General features: G+C 38.2%; 1 protein-coding gene across 1 annotated transcript in view; it reads right to left on the reverse strand.

The window, feature by feature from the left end:
- The window catches only part of flt1 (fms related receptor tyrosine kinase 1), a 39934-nt gene that overhangs the window by 2810 nt on the left and 17326 nt on the right, over window positions 1-19798 (reverse strand). The window contains exons 11-29 of the mRNA XM_036558114.1: window positions 18411-18528; window positions 16945-17053; window positions 15958-16263; window positions 13835-13981; window positions 12609-12740; window positions 7663-7766; window positions 6672-6807; window positions 6255-6359; window positions 5817-5930; window positions 5277-5365; window positions 4394-4532; window positions 4177-4274; window positions 1675-1797; window positions 1457-1568; window positions 1134-1233; window positions 862-967; window positions 573-643; window positions 408-474; window positions 136-224 (exon numbers count right to left, since the gene is read on the reverse strand). Of these exons, the coding sequence (XP_036414007.1) occupies window positions 136-224; window positions 408-474; window positions 573-643; window positions 862-967; window positions 1134-1233; window positions 1457-1568; window positions 1675-1797; window positions 4177-4274; window positions 4394-4532; window positions 5277-5365; window positions 5817-5930; window positions 6255-6359; window positions 6672-6807; window positions 7663-7766; window positions 12609-12740; window positions 13835-13981; window positions 15958-16263; window positions 16945-17053; window positions 18411-18528 (2265 nt within the window). The remainder of the gene's footprint in view (window positions 1-135; window positions 225-407; window positions 475-572; window positions 644-861; window positions 968-1133; window positions 1234-1456; window positions 1569-1674; window positions 1798-4176; window positions 4275-4393; window positions 4533-5276; window positions 5366-5816; window positions 5931-6254; window positions 6360-6671; window positions 6808-7662; window positions 7767-12608; window positions 12741-13834; window positions 13982-15957; window positions 16264-16944; window positions 17054-18410; window positions 18529-19798) is intronic.

The following is a 19798-nucleotide window of genomic DNA, read 5'->3' on the forward strand; positions in this document are numbered from 1 at the left end:
GTTCATGTAAACGTATGAAAGGGTATGCATAAATCATAATGCACAGAACATATTTGTTGGCCATTTTGGCCTCCAGTAAAAGAAAGTAGGCCATTGCCCACAGCACAAAAAAACTGGTCATTTCAGTACACTCACTTGGTTATCTTGGTTTTGAATTTGTTGCTCCATTTCGGCCAAAGAAATTCTTCAGAGGGGAGAACTATGCCACTGTCATACAGGGAATCCTAAAAAGCACATATTTCAAATGCATTATTAGTCCACAAAAAGTCTTTTTCAGTTGTGATGACTCACCCCAATCTATCTGGATTACACAAGTCGTGCGTGTGTTTTACATCTGGTTAGTAAATCTGAAATCCCTGTATTGCATTTCACTGCAGTGACTGCAGTGTGTTCACTGAGGAACATACATCTGGGACTTCTCTGTTGAGATCCTCTTCAAAAGTGGTGATGGTTTCAATTCTGGTATTGATGTAGCTGCAGCAGATGAGAAAACAAAACATTAATTTTTCACTTTCCTGAGAATCACTGTCCACATTTTTTCCCACAGCCACTGTGACTGAATGTAGATATACCTCTGGCTTCCCTGGTGTGTGCCACTCTCTCCACACAGAAACGTTTTCAAGGGAATGTAATCCTTCCCATCCTTAATAAAGACAGAAAAATGGAAAGAAAAAAGCATTTTAACATTCATAGACCAGCCGGGTTCAGACTTCCACTCCTCACTCCTATACCTTAATCATAACTGAATAATTTGGCATTGTTTTCCACGTAGTTACTGAATACTAAGTCTTAAGATAAGGGCTTAGGCATCTAACACAACTTACTGTAAAGGGGAGGTTTTAATAAAAGAACAGAGTGTACCTGCTGGACACGGGCTTGCAGCAGGTCTCCCAATGTGCTGACTAGTGCAGTGAATGTGGGTCTATCTGCAGGATTTTTCTCCCAGCATGTTAACATGATGTTGTAGCTGAAAAAGAATTTTCTTATCATCATCTCTTAAATGGAGGATAAATGGAAGCCAACAATTCCCTATCCTGCATTTTTTTGGTTTGTAATTATTTAACTGCTGCCACCAACAAACTGTCCTGTGACATTTTCTTTTCATATCCTCTGCGCACTATGTGCATACTCACATTTCAGGGGTGCTGTACTCTGGAGCACGCATGCGAGTTCCTTGTTTTAGTCTGTGGCAAAACTCCTCATCCATGTTAAGGCCTGGATATGGGGATGCCCCTACACACCACAGAAAACCAGAAACACATTTTTAGCATAGAGTACCAGTACTAAAGAAGAATGGGTTAATAACTTACCACATCTTACAAATATTTCATCCACACACCATGAAAACCAATTGTTAAGCTTCACCTCTGCTCACACAGCAGTGGTGATGATAGAGCATAAATCATTGTCCCTAGTGAAAGCATTTTAGTATGACAGTGACATATATGATCAGTACCAAGTGAGAAGATCTCCCACAGCAGAACTCCGAATGACCAGACATCACTCTGAGGCGTGAAAACCTTGTCGAAGATCGATTCTGGTGACATCCATTTCAGAGGTAAACGAGCCTACAATGTAAAGCATGATGTAACCAGCCAATTAAGGAATTATTTCTATTCCCCTTCACTCTGTGTTCTGTTTTGCAGGCAGTGGTGAACAAAGGCCTGTACTCACGTCCCCCTTGCGTACGTAGTCAAGGTCTTTGTAAAGGTCCCGAGCCAGGCCAAAATCACAGATTTTCACAACATTGTTTTCGGACAACAAGATGTTTCGGGCAGCAAGGTCTCGATGGATACACTGTCACAGACACACACACACACACACACACACAGTTAAAAAACAAATACATTAAGACACAAATATATGAAGACACATACAATAGCAGTAAAAGGTTTGGAGACACCTACTTATGGAAGGTAGTGGTGGATTAGGGGTTATAATAAAAGGTCCTTTCTAAGAGGAACTTGCAATGGTTGCATTGGTTATTTTACATCATGTGGAGACATATTCCAAATAATTTAAGTCTGAATGAAAATTAAGTGGATTTAAGAATGACACTTGAATGCACACTTTTTATGTAGAATTTCTGAAAGGTAAGTCTGTATACCCTGAGCTAATGACAGTTTTGGTGTAAAAATGAAAGGCTGCTTTAAAAAGAATTTGCAATACATTGGATATATCACACCACATGGAGATGTTTTACAAATGATTTAAGTGTTTTTCAGTGAAAAAGAAGCAGATTCAATAACACTTCAAAATTCACATGAAGGTAAGACTATAGTTCTATGTATTTTAACAATTTAACAATTACTTTAACAAGCGATTTTATATTATTAAGCTGGACAATAAATGCTTCAGTATACCGTCCTGTGACATTTTCCATTTACGGTAAGGAAACTAAAGCTATTTTTAATCTAAGGTAAGCCTAAAGGTTGCATGAAAATTAGGCACTTTATTAGGTACACTATATTAATAATGAGTAGAGCTGAAGAACATTGAACTGATGGTCATGTTAATGACAATGAGATGACTTTTGCTTTATGATATGGTGCAGTATCATGCCGGAAATAGTCATTAGAAGATTGGTAAATTGTGGCCATTAAGAGATGCACATGGTCAGGCTTAATACTCAATTAGGCTGTGGCATTCAAGCGATGACTGTGCCAAGAAAACATCCCCCACACCATTACACCACCTCCACTAGCCTGGACCGTTGACACAAGGCAGGTTGGGTCCATGGAGTCATGCTGTTGGTGTCAAATTCTGACGCTACCATCTGTGTGCCTCAGTAGAAATCGAGATTCATCATGTCCATTTTGAGTAAACTCTAGAGACTGTTGTGCATGAAAATCCCAGGAGTATATTTTTACATTACATTTTTTTATATATTTCAGTCATTTTGGAAAATTGGTGATTTTTATGTTTAATTTAGATGTCAAGTGATTCTGTAGACTGTGCTGTGACATTTTCCAATTATTTTGGAAATTTTCTGAAAAGTAAGTCTATATACCCGTAGGTATTGTTTATATTAAGTCATCTTCCAAATGATTTAAGTGTTTTTGCATGAAAATTAAGTAGATTTAAGATTGGTCCAAAAATGAACACAAAGGTAAGATTATGTCCTTACATATTTTGGCAATTTTGGTGCATAAATGCAAACACTTGTGAGTATATTTCAATCATTTTGGTAATTTTGATGTATAATTTAGATGTCAAATGTTTCTGTAGACTGTTCTGTGACATTTTCCAATGATTTCACTTTTTTTTACATTTTAATTTAGATGTTAAGTCCTTTTATAGATTATGCTGTCACTTTTTCCAGTGAATTTGAATATATGTCTATATACCCTTAGGTAGTGGTGGTTTAGTTATAAAAATGAAAAGTCTAAGGGGAATTTGCAATATATACGTTATATTACATCATGTTAAGAGACATCTTCCAGATGATTTAATTGATGGCCTAAGAATGGCCTAATAATGCACACAAAGCTAAAGCCTTACATATTTTGAACATTTTGGCAAAAAAGCGAGGTGATATTATATATAAGTTCTTCTGTAGAATTTGCGCTGATATATTCCCATGATTTCATGAAAAATAAAGCCACATTTTCGGAAAGGTACGTCTATATACCCTGAGCTAGTGACAGTTTTGGTGTAAAAATAAAAAACTGCTTTTGTAATATATTGTATGTATTACCAAGCAATTTTTATCCTCAATTTAGAAGAAAAGTGCTTCAGTATACTGTCCTGTAAAGTTTTCCATTTACTCTAAGGAATATAAAGCTATTTTAAGTCTAAGGTAGGCCTATGACTTTAGATGACAGTTTTGGGGTAGGAATGAAAGGTTACAGGTTTGGGTAAGGTGGGGAAGGTTGTCTCTATAAAATGCAATTTATTGGATTTAATCTGCACCTGATTTAAGAATTTTGCAAATTAAGATTAAAGACTGGTCCACAAATTACACGTTTAGTTAAGACTGCATGTATTTCAGCAGTTTTGTGCATAAACTTAATTTAATGCTTAATTTAGATATTAAGTATGTCTATATATTATGATGTGACATTTTCTGATGATTTCAAGGAAAATAAAGTTTTTAAAGGTAAGGTTATATTTTCACACACACACACACACACACACACACACACACACACACACACACTCACGCAAATGCTCTACCTTGCGTGAGGCAAGGAACTCCATGCCTCTCGCCACCTGGAAGCTGTAGGAGATCAGATCCTCTAGGAGCAGTGGAGTGTTAGTGGTGGAGCTAGCACCTAAAATAGAGAATTTGCAAGTATAACAGAAATAGTCTTCTTCAATGGATTAAGCACAGAGGCTTTTTCATGTTCACTGATCTAATAAATGATATACTTCACAAGAAAATTGTTCTCACCACTGCCCTGCTTGCAGCCCTCTCCTTTCTCCGCACAGCTCGGGTCAATCTGGGTACTGCACACACTCTCCACGTGGCTCTTGTTCTCTTCTTCCCTTCCACTTTCCTCTCCTCCATTCATCTGAGACAGACCACCACACTAATGGTAAAAGAAAAGAGCCTAAGAAAAGAGCCTAATACCATCACCAACGAAAGACAGCAGTGATAAATGTGTTAGAAACATGTTAGAAAAAACATGTTTTCTTTGACAAATGCAGAGATATTGTTGTGTAATGTTGTGATGATATATGGGAACTATGGCTGTCAAAATGAACACATCAATCACACGTTTAGGAAAATAAGACAAATGCAATTAATACAAGCCACACAAAATAATGTTATTAATTTATTATGATTAATTATTTTAATCTTACGACATCCCAAGTAGGAACATCTTCAAATTTGTTAAAAAAGCTTCCCAGGAGAAAATGGCTCAACTTGACTCAACTTAAAGGACAGAATTTACACGGTCAAAGGCCGTGCTAGTGGACGAGAGAGAGAGAGAAAGAGAGAGATGGGCCTCTTTTTAGGGAGGTATTGCGGGTGAGGAGATAAGACCAGACCAGAAGTGAAACACTGTTGTGCTGGAAACAGAGGTGTTTGTGGTAAACAGAAAGTGAGGCATTTTAGAGGGAAATGAGAACAGGATGTAAAAAAAAAAGCTAGACCCTGTTAGGTCCCTTAATAAACAGTCTCGTTCAACAGTGTCAGGCTATATCAAGCAATGATACAGGAAGGATGTACGATGCAGAAAGTGACTCACATTGGTCTGAACGAGAACGAAGAGGAATGTTTAAAAAGAAGAGCTTTGTGTGAGGGGCGAATTAATGAATGAAGCACTAACCCTGTTTAACATAAACACATCCCGCTTACTCTTCAGGTATGCAGAGAGGTTGCCATACTTGCAGTATTCCACTATGACCATGAGAGGCCCTGAGGGATAATGTACAAAAACCCACACTCAGTTTTTCATTTCAACCATAACTGTCCATCAGATTAATTTAGATTCAATTCAGTTGATTTATATACATTTTTGATAAAACTGATTGTCACAAATAACAGTACACAAAGTAGAATTTCTCCTGTAATTTATTTTGTACATTGGTACAATGTGTTACTACACTTTGCTGAGTTGTTACCAAAGCAAAGTCATTTTAATATCTATAATCTGTGGCACTAGACAAGTACAACTGCTTGACATTGTAATAAATAAGTTGTGAATTGATAAATTTAAAAGACAGCGCTGATGTCACTGAATATCTCAGAAATATGTCAGTTACAATGTTAAGAATAAAACCATCAAGTCATAAAGATATTTTTATATGATGGTTATTCTGCCCTGAACAATCAAGTTATGTGTAGGTATATACATAGAAACACACACCTCCTGGTCTGGTGCAGGCCCCGAGCAGATTGACCACATTCAGATGATGTCCAATATGGTTGAGAATCTTCAGCTCAGTCATCAGGGCCTTGTGCTCGCTAGGTGTGGCGCCCTCTGTTGGAGGACCAAAGAATCTTTGCATTATGACATTGCTGTGACTTCATTGAACAGTTCTTGTGCCAAAGCAGTGTGTGACGTGAGTCAGATGAACATATTTTTCCCTGTTTTTAACAGTACTGTTCCTGAGAGTTCTTCTGTAAATTGATATAATACCATGTTACATCCAAGTTGTCACCAAAGAATTTTCTATCTCTATGATTTATGTTTGGTTATAACACTTTGACACTTTAATTTCCCACAATTTTACAATCTTAAAAGACAGTAATTTCAAAAGACAGATATGTTGTCACTGGGGTGTTGAAATTTCTATGTAAATACCTTTCAGCATTTTGACAGCCACAGTTATGCGGCTGGCTGAGTTTCCAATGCCAAAAGCTGAAGCCTGCATGACTTTGCCAAATGCTCCTCGTCCCAATGACTTCTCTGAAGAGAGAGTGTGTATAAACAAAAACACAAATGTCTGCTTAAGAGTGTATCAACAAACAAAACAACAACAAAACAACAAAACATCTGCTCAAATCTGTTAAGTTACATTCTGTATATCTTCATTAATCATAATGTAACTGTGTATAACAACCATTGCCTAAATTTATGTTATTTGTAGAGATTGTGGGTTCTACATTTTATATATTTGAATTATTTTACTGAAAAAAGAGAAAATTCTTGAACTTCTTGTACTCAGTGAATAAAAACAAAAACATCTGCTTCTACACACACACACACACACACACATACCTAGCTGAAGGCGCTCCCGTGGGAACTCCCACTTTTCAGGGTCATACTGTAGCCTGTCACAATGTTCACCCAGAGGCCCCTCCCCTGGGTGCAGGATGATTGGCAGGTACTCTGTTTTAGTATTTGCTGAGCTTGGCTGAAATAAGGCATTTTCAGCTGATTATGCATGTAATACAATGAAGTGCATACAATGAAAACAATTCAAGATAGATAGATAGATAGACAGAACATTTAATTGCATACTTACATTAAAAAGAATTTAAAGAATTTACAAGATGCTTTCAAGCAATTTAAACAATTTTTAAAAAAAAATTGCACTTGCCATTCAGGCCACTAGGCCGATGCTAAAAATGGCCAGAATTACAGAAACATGTTAATTGTGTATTACATTTAACAGCACAAAAACAGCCAGGTTTTGAAATGTATATATTTACTTTATATTAATAAGAGCCCTGCTGTTGACTGATCTGGTCTGCCCTGACATCATCCCATCTAGGTTGTGTCATTAAATAGTGTTTGGCTACTGTAGTGTACTGTAGTCTCTCAGTGTAGCATCAGCTTATTTAACACCTTATTTTAAATAAAGCCATTTTCTTAGACTGATATTAGCAAACTTCTACAAATGTGACATCAGGCGGTTCAGCCCAGGATGGGGGACCACAAAGGTCACCACAACATCACATTAGCTATCGCAGTTGTTACAACTTCTTGTAGCACTTTTCCGACAAATTGTTTTATACAAATAGTTCCATGTCCAACCAAACAGATTTGTTGTTGTTTTTGACCCTTTATTATTATTGCTATCATTATTATTATTATTATTATTATTAGCAGAAGTAGTAATAGTATTTATATATGATATGAACTTGGGTAGGCACTAATGAGATTTTTCAATAGCAAGAATCAAGTTATGCTGCCCTCATACTGTGTGATCTGGGGCTTATGCAATCCATGCAGTAGTTTTTTGACTCTAAGCTTTAGCATCTCTCACCTGTTTGAGTTTCCGGATGAGAAGGGTTAGGAGCAGCCAAAAGAGTGTGGCCACAACACAGGTACAGGCCAGTGTGGGGATCTCCAAAGAGAAAGACTCAGAGTCTATAAAACACAGCTCAGTTTCAGCACACAGCAGTGGGGGACAATAGGCTAAATGATTCAGTTTAAACAGTAGATAGGTACTTTACACATCTTGTAAACTGCTCTGGATGTGAGCATCTTCTACATAAATATATGTAAGTGTAAATTTAATTTGAAGGGCCAAACAGGATTATTATCATGAGCATGGCAAGTACTGGGACCTAACTTGAAAATTTCAATTTAAAATGACTATTTTTTTTGTTGTTGTTGTCTTTTTTGGATAAAGAAATAATGTTGCACAGAGGAGCAATTTTAAATAAATGTACATAATTTTATTGATTTTAAATAATGTTTTGTAACATTTTACAATTTAAGGGACCAAAAGATCAATCTGTAAATATTTTTTTCCCCAATTTCTCTTTTTAAAATCTGTATATTGCTGTGTGACCTAGTGTTTTGAAGTTAATTATTAAAACATACATATTTAACAAATATAAGTACAAGTATTTTGCAACTTTATCTTATTACTGCAACACATTGGCAGACACAGAGGTTTTTCTTCCACATATCATTTAGTTCTTTCAGTTAATTTACTTAGAAGAAAATATTAAAGTATAGAGATTCAACAGTTTAAGGGGAACAATCTTTTAAAATTTTGGTATAGTTCTATTACTGAGATGTAAACAAAGTCATTCAGAGAGGTTTGATGTGAAATGGTTAATTGTAGAGAAACTTACTGACTCAGAATTCTTTACGGTAATGGTGATCTTAACCAGTGGTTGCAATGTCTACCTGCAAATATATCCATTTTATTTACTATCCAAAACACCTATATGTGTTTTCTGAGTTTTTATATGTGATGTTGATAATTGTAAAATAGTGGTAAATCTGTTCTTTGGGTTGTAAAGTTGTCTTTGGGGACTATTTTGCCGAATAATGCCCTGCCTGTACCTCTCTGCCATGAACAGATTGACTTTGAACTCTGAATGACTTTGTTTACATTGTGATCCTTTTATTACGGAAAGAAATTGAAAAAATGATTGAATTCTGCTTTAAAAGTAATATAAGCTCTGCAAAAAACATTCTACATCATTATACATATCCGTAATGAGAAACAGATATGCGGCTGCATTGCAGTAATTAAAATTGGGATAAAAATGCCAAAACAAACCTTAAAAATATAAAGAATAATAATTGAACTATATAAAGCTCCAAATTATCTACTAAATTATATGAATACTGTTTATCTGTGTGATGATTATAACATTCAGATATTTATGGATATAGTTTGAGGTGATTTTGTGAGAATGACCCAGTATGTCCAGCAGCTGGAGTATGATCATCTGTCTGTACTCAATACTGTCCACAGGGGATGCTCCTATCTCATTAGTCTTTTTGTCCACTTCAATACACTGTCAGTGACTGTGGTCAAACACAAACAGTGACCAGCCCTAGCCATTCATGGCTTTGCTCTCTTTTTTCAAAGATGTAGAAATAGCTAAACAGTTTACGGGTAGTGAACCAGAGGCTTTCCGTAGGAAATCAGAATAGGAGACAGCTTCCTTCCTAACCCATCAGCACACAACAACCTAGAGGCATCCGTTCACAAGAAGGAGAGAGAGAGAGAGAGAGAAAGAGAGAGAGAGAGAGAGAGAGAGAGAGTGAGAGAGAGAGAGAGAAAGAGACTTTCTGCAATTAGTTCTCACTCAACTACCTTCACGAAATTGGGAATTAGGTGGAGCTGGTGAGAGTCAGTCCAGGCAAAAGACTTAAAAACTTTAACATTAAACATCAAAAAATGTCCTACAGATCCCTGATGTCTTTAACTAAACCCAAATTTTACTGTAAGCGCAGAAATCATCCTATGCTTATCAGATCATGAAACTACTCTGCTCAGGGATATGATTAAAAATCTGGACATGGTTCTTCTTACAAAAAACCTGGAAAAAACCCAATGACTACAACTGAATCTGCTCACTCCCTCCAGATAAATATACTTGTCTACTTGATGTAGTAATATTATTATTGAACAATCAATACTATCATTGATTATTATTGAACATATGGCTTTTAAAGTTTTCAAACTTTTTAAAACTCAGTTTACCTGATCTAATTTATTTCTCTGGTCTAGATAGTGTCTGTGCTTGGATCTCAGATTGGTATTTATTTCTGACCATAAGCTAATTATTTTCAGCTAGTCCTGTTACAATTATAATGTAATTGCCTGAGCGCAATTACTATAGCTGATTGCAATTACAACCCGATTTCCAAGTTGGGACGCTGTGCAGAATAATGTAAACAATATTTTTAAAGGAAAATACTACAAGGATATCAAATGTTGAAACTGAAAAATTTTATTGATTTTTGAAAAACATATATGCCCATTTTTAATTTAATGGCAACAACACATTCCAAAAAAATTGGGACGGGGGCCTGCTTACCACTGTATTTCATCACCTCTTCTTTTAACAACACTGTAAGCGTTTGGGAACTGAGGAAACCGACTGCTGTAGTTTTGAAAGTGAAATGTTTTCCACTCTTGTTTGATATAGGATTTCAGCTGCTCATCAGTTCAGGGTCTCCTTTGTCGTATTTTTCATTTCATAATGTGCCAAATGTTCTCAGTGGTGACAGGTCTGGAATGCAGGCAGGCCAGTTTAGCACCCAGACTCTTTTAATATGGAGCAATGCTGTTGTAATACATTCAGAATGTGGTTTGACTTTGTGTTGCTGAAATAATCAAGGCTTTCCCTGAAAAAGACGTCGTCTGGATGGCAGCATATGTTGCCAAAACATGTACATATCATTCAGCATTAATGGCGCCTTCACAGATGTGCACGTCACCCATGCCATGTGCACTAATGCACCCCTATACCATCATGAATACTGGCTTTTGAACTGTGCACTGATAACAAGCTGAGTGGTCTTTAGCCCGGAGGACACAGTGTCCATGATTTGCAAAAAGAATTTCAAATGTTGATTCGTTGGACCTTTTCCACTTCTCCTCAGTCCATTTTAAATCAGCTCAGGCCCAGAGAAGGTGGCAGCGTTTCTGGATCCTGTTTATGTACAGTTTCTTCTTTGTATTTTAGAGTTTTAACTTGCATTTGTGGATGCAGAGATGAACTGTTTTCACAGACAGTGGATTTCAGAAGTGTTTCTGAGCCCATGCGGTGATTACACTACAAAATCATGTCTGTTTTTAATGCAGTGCCATCTGAGGACCAGCAAATACTGGTTTTTGGCCTTGTCCCTTACATACACAGATTTCTCCCAATTCTCTGAATCTTTTAATGATATTATGTACCGTAGATGATGAAAAGCACAAGTTCTTTGCTATTTTATGTTGAGAAACGTTATTTTTGAATTGTTGCACTATTTGGTCGTGCAGTCTTTCACAGGGTGGTGAACCCCTCCTCATCTTTACTTCTGAAAGACTTTTTTATACACAATCATGTTACTGACCTGTTGCCAATTAACCATCAGGTGTTTTTTTTTTTAGCATTACACAACTTTATCAGCCTTTTGTTGCCCCCATCCCAACTTTCTTGGAATGCGTTGTTGGCATCAAATTCAAAATGGGCAAATATTCTTCAAAAAACAATAAAATTTCTCAGTTTCAACATTCGATATATTGTCTTTGTACTTTTTTCAATTAAATATAGGGTTTAAATGATTTGCACATAATGGCATTTTGTTTTTATTTACATTTTGCACAGCGTCCCAACTTTTTTGGAAATGGGGTTGTATTTTAGCTGACCGTTGTATTTTTTTAATTTTCTGTGTCAGTTTTCACAATCACATGTTTATGTTAAAACAAAATGGGAATTGGGTGTATTTTCATCTGTCAGGTTCTGGCACATACATGTCAATAAAATGAAACAAAAAACAATTTTTGAGAAAACAGCAAATTAACAAAAGTTCTAACTTCTGAACACCTTTGGAGGGCAGCGGTGAGTAATGTTTGGTAATGACAAAAATAAAATCAGCAAATATAGTAACACCTGATTCTTTATCTTTCTCTGTTCCATGCGTGCATCCTCTATCCTGAACTCTACTAAACTTTCTCAGTCTGTTTTGATTATCTATAAATATAACTATACTGTTTATAATACTCTAGGTGATGACGCTCCTTTAACACTGGGCTTGTACCTTCCTCATTCTACGGTAAAACCCTCTTTGCTGCAGTAAACAAACTTATCCAGCCACTTGGCACTCACTCTGGTTCTTTTGAGCTGTGTGAATTCATTTATTTTCAAAGTAATTTTTTTCACTGTCTACAACTTTTCTCTGCCAACATCTTACAGACTCCCTTCCAGAGAATTCTTTTTGAAAACTCTGCACTGAATGGCACGCTTTCATTAGATCTAAAAGCTGCAGTCACACCAGTTCTTAAGAAACCTGGTTTAAAGCCAACACAAGAGTTACAGTAACTGCTTTAAATAATCTTTATAATTCCTTGGTAATGACCTTTTCCCCTCTGCTGACATTGTGTCCTAGGTTATATTCTTCTTTTGGATCGCAGTCTAGCATTTATAAGAAAGTTTGAAAGTTTGATTTACTTCTTGTCCACTTGCGAGCTACCGATATTCTAATCTTTCTCCTGGTTTAGTTCTTAGATCGCTGACAGACATCAGTAGCAACTGAAAAATAAGTCTTAAGATTAATAATTGAATAATAAGCCTAGAATTTAAAGAGTAGTTAATAGTTACATTGATGTGGTTTTTGTCCTCTATCTTATGTACAATGTGCAAATGTACTGGTGCTGTTTCCCCTAGAAACTCATTATCATGCTTATTTTGTGTACTTTTGTTGGTATACAAATAAATCACTATTAGAATTCTATTATTATTATTATCTTACTTTCAACTGAAATGTAGGCAGAACTCTCCACAGATCCTTTCTCATTGGTGGCCTCACAGGTATACAGCCCCTGATCCTCAACAGTGATACGTTCAATGTGAAGTGTACCCTCTTCTGGCGCCAGCATGATACCTAGGCACAGAAACAGAACTCATATATGTATGTATATATATATATATATATATATATCAGCCACTTTATTAAGTACATCTCCTCGTATTTACACTCTTTGTCCATTTTATCAGCTCCACCTACCATAATAGGTGGTTTTACAATTACATATTGTGGTCCATCTGATTCTCTGCATCATTTTATGGCCCTCCTTTACCCTATCCAATGGTCAGGAACCCCACAAGAGCAACACAGAGCAGGTATTATTTGGGTGGTGTATCATTCTCAGCACTGCAGTGACACTGACATGATGGTGGTATGTCAGTGTGTGTTACGCTGGAATGACTAGATCAGACACGGTGGTGCTGCTGGAGTTTTTAAACACTATGTCCACTCTAGCCCTTCATCAGGGATCACAGGAAGCTGTCCACAGGACATTATTGGCTGGATATTTTTGGTTGGTGGACTATTCTCAGTTCAGCAGTGACACGGAGGTGATTAAAAACTCCAGCAGCACTGCTGCGTCTGATCCACTCGTACCTACGCAACACACAGTAACATGTCACCACCACGTCAGTGTCACTGTAGTGCCTAGAATGATCTACCAAGTAATGCCTGCTCTGTCGTGGTCCTTACCACTGAAGAATAGGGTAAAAGGGGACTAACAAAGATAACACAGTATGCGGAGAAACAGACAGGCTACAGTCTGTAACTGCAGTGTATATAAGGTGGTGGTTCAACTGCAATGACTCAGGAATGTTAGAATCATAATCAATTATAATAATATTCAACAAAGCATGCATACATTTTTAGACAAAATAAAATTATTGACTTATTTTCTTAAACTTAAAAAGTCTTTTTTTTGTCTATATCCCACTACTGTGCAAGTCAGAGGTTCCCAAACCCAGTAATGGAGCCCCCACACTATGCATGTTTTTGTGCTTTGTCTCATCTAGCACACTTGATTCAACTCGTGTCCTGTAAGTTGTTTAAAGTAGGGAAAACACAAAAATGTACAGAACAAGTGGTCACCAGGAATGTGACTGGCAACCCCTGGTATAAACAGTTATGTCAAAAAAGTGTTTGTGTTCTGCATAAAGACAATTTAGTCTCACCAGACATCTGCTTGAGTCTCCTCTGGTCCTTGTACCATGTGACGAGGGGCCGTGGCACCCCATGGGCCAGGCAGTGGAGAGTGACAGAGCTGCGCACATTTACATTGCAATCACTGAGGTTCTGCAGAAGCACAGGAGCCTCCAGGGCTGCAGGGGGAGACAAAAAGCCACACAGCTCCACCAATACAGCCATATTATGTAATTTTCCTTTAAATAGCATATCCACCAATTCAATTTAAATTTCACAATTTTATCTCTAGGGAGGCAGTGATGTCACAAAAGCCAGTTAGCAAATGGGTAGCCATGCTGGCACATGTTAACAAGGCACTGAGTGATTTGTGCAGCAGAGACTGCCACTGGTGCAGTTAAATATGAAGAGCTAGCAGTATTTCTTTCAGAGCAGATTGTGAAGCAGTCACTGGAGCCCTGCCATTAGTGACAGCTTTTTTGTTTATTTCAGTGTCACATTTTGCCCTGAGTTGACTAAACTGCCACTTCCGTGACAGCTGGCTGTGGGCTGTCCTGGCGCTGCTATGCCAGGGAGTGCCATTACTGCAGTAAGTAAAATGTGGTCATATTTCTGTTCTACTTTAACCATGATGTCTTTGTCAGAATATCTTTTGACAAGAACAACATCCTTCCACCCCCATGATGAGCTACATTTGTGCAACATGGATGACACTTCCTCATTTGTGTAAAAGCCTCTTTGAGGAAGTCCTCACGTTAAATTGTGCCAAATACTAGTAGAACAGGGCTATTAAAAAAATTGCCTCATGACAAGCTGACTGTTGTTCCAAATATTTTCCTCCCGGACACAATTGATTATTGTCTCTTTCCTTGCTCAGTGACAGTTGCTGATTGGCTGATTGTTCTAGGCTCATGTGAAGTATGGTGTAGATGGAGCACAGTGGGAAGTAGCATTGTGTGCTCTTCCTCCTGTCCAGCTCCCATTCCCACGTGAAAGAGGTGCTGCGTCGTACAGCATTGGAGGGAGGGACTGCAGGAAGCTTAAGGTTTTGGTTCCCAAGGACCCCTCTCCTTCTTTTTCTTTTCTTCTCTTTCTATTTTTTCTTTCTTTCTTTCTTTCTCCTCAACCCTGCACTCTATATAGCTTGTATGTGTGCGCATCTGTCAACACATCCTTTTGTGACTCATAGTGGATATCAAGGAATGTTATTGTGTAAGACTCAGAGGATAATGGGGAGGTCTCCCTAATAGCATTTGTGTTTCCTTGACATTTTTTCTAAGACACATGAATGGGCAAAGTGTTGTGTATGTACTCACACCTAAGAACAGTAGACATGGAAAATTAAAAGACAAAAATTAAAATTTTTCTTCACTTTATCATGTCTAAAAACTTTCAAGCAATGAAAAAACAAGTTCTTCTGACACAATATTTTCTTATCTCAAAAGTAGTACATCAGCCAAGAGAGGTGTGAGACCAAAATTTGATTCTTAAATACAAACATGTTTAGGCTTCAGGGTCACTACTACTACTTACTAGTTATGTGACATATTTTTGTCCATTTTTATAACAGTATGTCACAGTGTCAGACACCACATAAGCAAGTCTTTTTGAAATTACTTAACAACCTGGTTTGAGGCAAATATGCAATTATTTAGGCATGCAGTTTGAACACAGCTAATTGTTAGCTACGTTAGCCTTCAGTGCAAAACTGCAGAACCAAACTTCAGACACCAAACATGACTGGCTGATCAACTACATTTGTTTTAAGGGGAAAATGTGTAAAATGGACTTTTTTTGCCAAATTATTCCTTTAAAGGACTCAAGTAAGATCATCACTTTAGCTTATAGTTCAATCATGAAGTGCTCATTCAAATGTATTGTATATACTTGCAAAAAAACTCTGGTTCTATTGACTTACATCAGAAGTAAAATAGGTAAGTAGGTCATTTCTTTTAGTCCATTCATCATAAAATTTAGACACAACGTAAAGGGTAACAAGTATTTTCAAATTATATCAAAAACTGAAAAACGTCCAAAATGGAGATACCAGGTTTTCATCCGACAACAGCGATATATATGTGTCTTTGTGTGTGTGTGTGTGTGTTAAATGGACTTCAAAATGTGACTCTTGAGCATGGTGTCCTAAAGCACACACCTGTGACCTTCATCAGTGTATCCAGATGAGTATGTTCTCCTGTAAGCAGGTGTTTGGCAAAGCAGCGGTACGTCCCGGAGTGCTGCATCGTGAGATTCTTCAACAGCAGGCGTAAAGTGAGAGAAAACTCTCCCTCTGTCAGCTCACTGCCAAAAAATAGACCATTCATCAGCACTAAGGAGCTATTGGTCACTCTGTACCACGACACATTTGAGTACAGGTGCTTATTGGCTGCACAGGACAGGTGAACTTCACCCCCCTCTCTTGGTTCATCCTCCAGTGAAGCACTGAAACCTCCTGGGATATCTGTGATTGGTGGAATGAAAAAGAGGGCGTTTTAAATCGTGCTCCAGCACTTGTACCAACACTATAAATCCTCTGCATAAGGACAGATAGTACAACTGCTGGCAGTAACACAGACCCTTAACTGGGACATAAACATAAGAACGGCAGCATAATAACACACTAATTGGAGTGTTGATCAAGCCTGATTTTTTTTTCATAACCTTTGATGGCAATGTTGAATAGCTATTGTCAGTAAAAGTAGCAGGAGAACCCCCTGCGAAAAGACCTTTTATTTACTTTAGCTATTTGAAATTTCCTGTGGAAACCGCTCGAGGTTTTCCTGATGGAAGATAATGTTTATCTTTCCCGAACACCACCAGGACTCTCCAAATAAAGCACGTTAGGCGGCACGGGGAAGCAGGCTGATAAGGACCACAGGTTCCTGTTCACCCCCTCCCCTACTCCTACCCCATTACCATAGCAACAACCCTCACGTCCAGCCACATCCACTGCGGCTGATTTTAGCGTGTCTTGAAAGCGATCCCCAAAAGGAGGTGTGTGTTGGGGAGCGGGAAAACAATGAAAATGGGCAAATGGCCATTGTTTTTTATTAGCCCTACAACCTATTTGACTTTTGATTGCCACTCCTGACCTACAGGCTAGCGTGTGAAATCCACTGAGAGCGTGGGAAGTTAAAAGTACCTGTAACATAGAAGTGGATGTCCAGTTCATCTCTTCCCATGGAGTTGGAAGCAATGCAGCGATAGATGCCAGATATTAATGCCTTGCCAACTGTTAAAATACCTACAGTCTGATGATACACACACACACACACACACACACACACACACACACACACACACACACACTTTTTACACATCCAACACTGCTCACGGTTTATTAAGCAGTGGCTGTAAGGGTAGCATTAGAGCCAGAACTGTCTGATAATACATAATGTATAGTACTGTAAAAGATTCTGAGTCCACCCTTCATTTAAATTCCAATAGTCAAAACAGCCATTAAGCACAGGTTATTCATTTATCAGAAGATATTTCTGAGCGGATTAGGTACAAGGTAATCCACTTGCATAAGGAAGGGTAAAAACAAAGGAAAAACTGCTCAAATGTTCAGAGTTTAAAAAACATTGTAGAGAAAAAGGATGTAGAGAACATGGGACTCCTAATAACAATGCAAGACCTGGTAGACCACCAAGACTACCACCATCAGATTAACAGTACTTAAATCTTTCATCTTTCAGAGAGAGAAGAAAATCAAGTTCCTCTCTTGCCTCAGATCTGAAAAAAGTTACTGTTGTTTCTGTCCATCCTTTCACTGTGAGAAGACAGCGCTATAGTTCTGTCTAGAGGCCATTATTGAGAAAAGAAAATAGACAAAAAAGAACTTGTGCAGCGGAACACTCAAACTGGACATCTCGGATGTGGAGAATGGAGCTTTTATGTATTGATAAGTCCATATTTGGGATTACTTGGATAGTAAGAAACAGAAAATAAGAAAAAAATGGCCTTTTTGTTTTCTAAAAAGAAATGTCCACTTGGACTTATTTTTCTCTCTGCTATCTTGTGTGTCAAACAGTGTGAATGCAATACAGGGAGAGAATTCTTTAGTGAAATACTTGTGTCAAAAGGTGGCTATATATTTCACATGTTCCTTATAATGACAGTGCTGACTATTAAGATGCTGCCCTTTTGAGAATTATCTCAGTGTTACTGTGCAAAAGCCGTAAAATTCATACAACCTAAGCTAATGTTGAACTTTAATGTGTTCATTTTCTTTTACTCAGTAAAGTGAGAATAGCTCTACATCATCCATAGACTAAATCAAGTACTGCTTTGTTAAAGAGGCTGATGCATTAGCAGAAACTGAATCATGAGTATGACAGGAAATTATGTCCAGACTGAGGATAATTTATAGAGCATTACTGGTAATTCCACTGTTCTTAACTGTGATGCAGCCTTAGGCACAGTTAATAAATAACTCCCACCTCAATCAGTTAAATCATATTACTCATTCTGTGGCTTTAAAATGCCATTGTTTATCACACACACAAAAAAAGCATATTAGTCTTTTACTTCTTTACATCCCTGCATGCCAACGAGCATTCATCAAAGCTTCTCCCCTCATGTACGTCCACCCATTGGTCAGCTCACCTTATTCTTCCCTTGCAGTACTTCCTGTCTGTGGCTGATGCTCAGGATAGGGTTGTGGGTGGACGTGACCACTGTCCGCTCGCTCACCGCCATCCAGGAGGAGGAAACCGGCTCACATCTTAGAGCCAAAGACAGAGAGAGACAGAGGAAGACAGAGGGACAGGCTTTAGTTTAGCTGTGTTTATAATAGTGATGTCACGCCACACAGGTGTGTGACACAGCTGCAGCAGCAAAAGGGAATACCGGAAATGTCCCATCATCATCATTGGTCCCTTGGGAATTGCAGCTTTTCGTTAACACAGTTATAGCCTCACTGGCAAAGATTCACAAAGTTGCAGGGGAAACTGTCACTTTTTAGAATGCTATTCATGCCTGATTCTCAAAGTTGTAGGAGTTACTGCCATTTTTTTTAATGCTGTTAACACGTGTGGACATGAGGCTGTTGGTGGGTTTCTACGTGCGTGTGTGTGTGTGTATTATCAGAACACTCTGTTACTTGACAAAGTGGCCTTGTTCTGTAATTAGCAGTATCCACTGCTTGGACGTGGTGTTTCTGCTGTCTCCAGTGCGTAAACTTCCTCTCTTTCCTAAATCATCCCCCATCCACAATTCTGCATTCCCTCGAACTCTACTCTTAGCCCATGCCAAAAACCTTGTCTCTCTGTAAGGCACAGCCCTCGAGGCCTGCAGTTTGGTGATTTCCCTACTTTAACTCAACTACTAAACCTGGTTATGAAGTTGAATCAGGTGTGCACGTGTTGAATTTACTTGATTTAAATGTGTACATCAAATGTACTACATGAATGCATTACTGAAAAAGAATAACAATAGTGTTGCTGTAATATATTTTATTCAAGTGGAAGTGATGCATACATTTCAATCCAATTCAGTTTTTTTGAATATTATGTAATCATGAAACTACACTGAAATGCGGAGCTGAGTATCCCTGCTCTAAGGGTTTAGCTAAAGTGCAGACAGTCTAGTGCAGGGGTGTCTACTAACAGAAGATTTGCTAATTTGCTGATGGGTTAAATCACACGTCAAATGTGGTGGGGTGCTAAAGTCTACGGTGCTGTGGCCTATCAGGGCTAGAATATGTGAGGGTATTCTGTGATGTTGGGCATGAGTCTGTGATTGTGCACTAATCGCCCACCCCTCCACCCCACTTCAACTCTCCCCACCCTTGTGTCTCGTTCCTTTCCCCTCCCTGGCTCTGACTCCTCTCTCCCTGATTGCTCTTCCTCTTGGCAGAGATAGTGAGTGCCCGTCTCCTGTGCTTCTGCGTCCCACCCTGATCATGACACCAGGACACATACCACTCCTCACACACACACACTACTCTCCCACGCCTCCCAGGAAACGTACACACACGAAATAGGCTGCATCCA

Source organism: Colossoma macropomum, unplaced genomic scaffold (assembly GCF_904425465.1).
Source record: "Colossoma macropomum unplaced genomic scaffold, Colossoma_macropomum, whole genome shotgun sequence".
Lineage (NCBI taxonomy): Eukaryota > Metazoa > Chordata > Actinopteri > Characiformes > Serrasalmidae > Colossoma > Colossoma macropomum.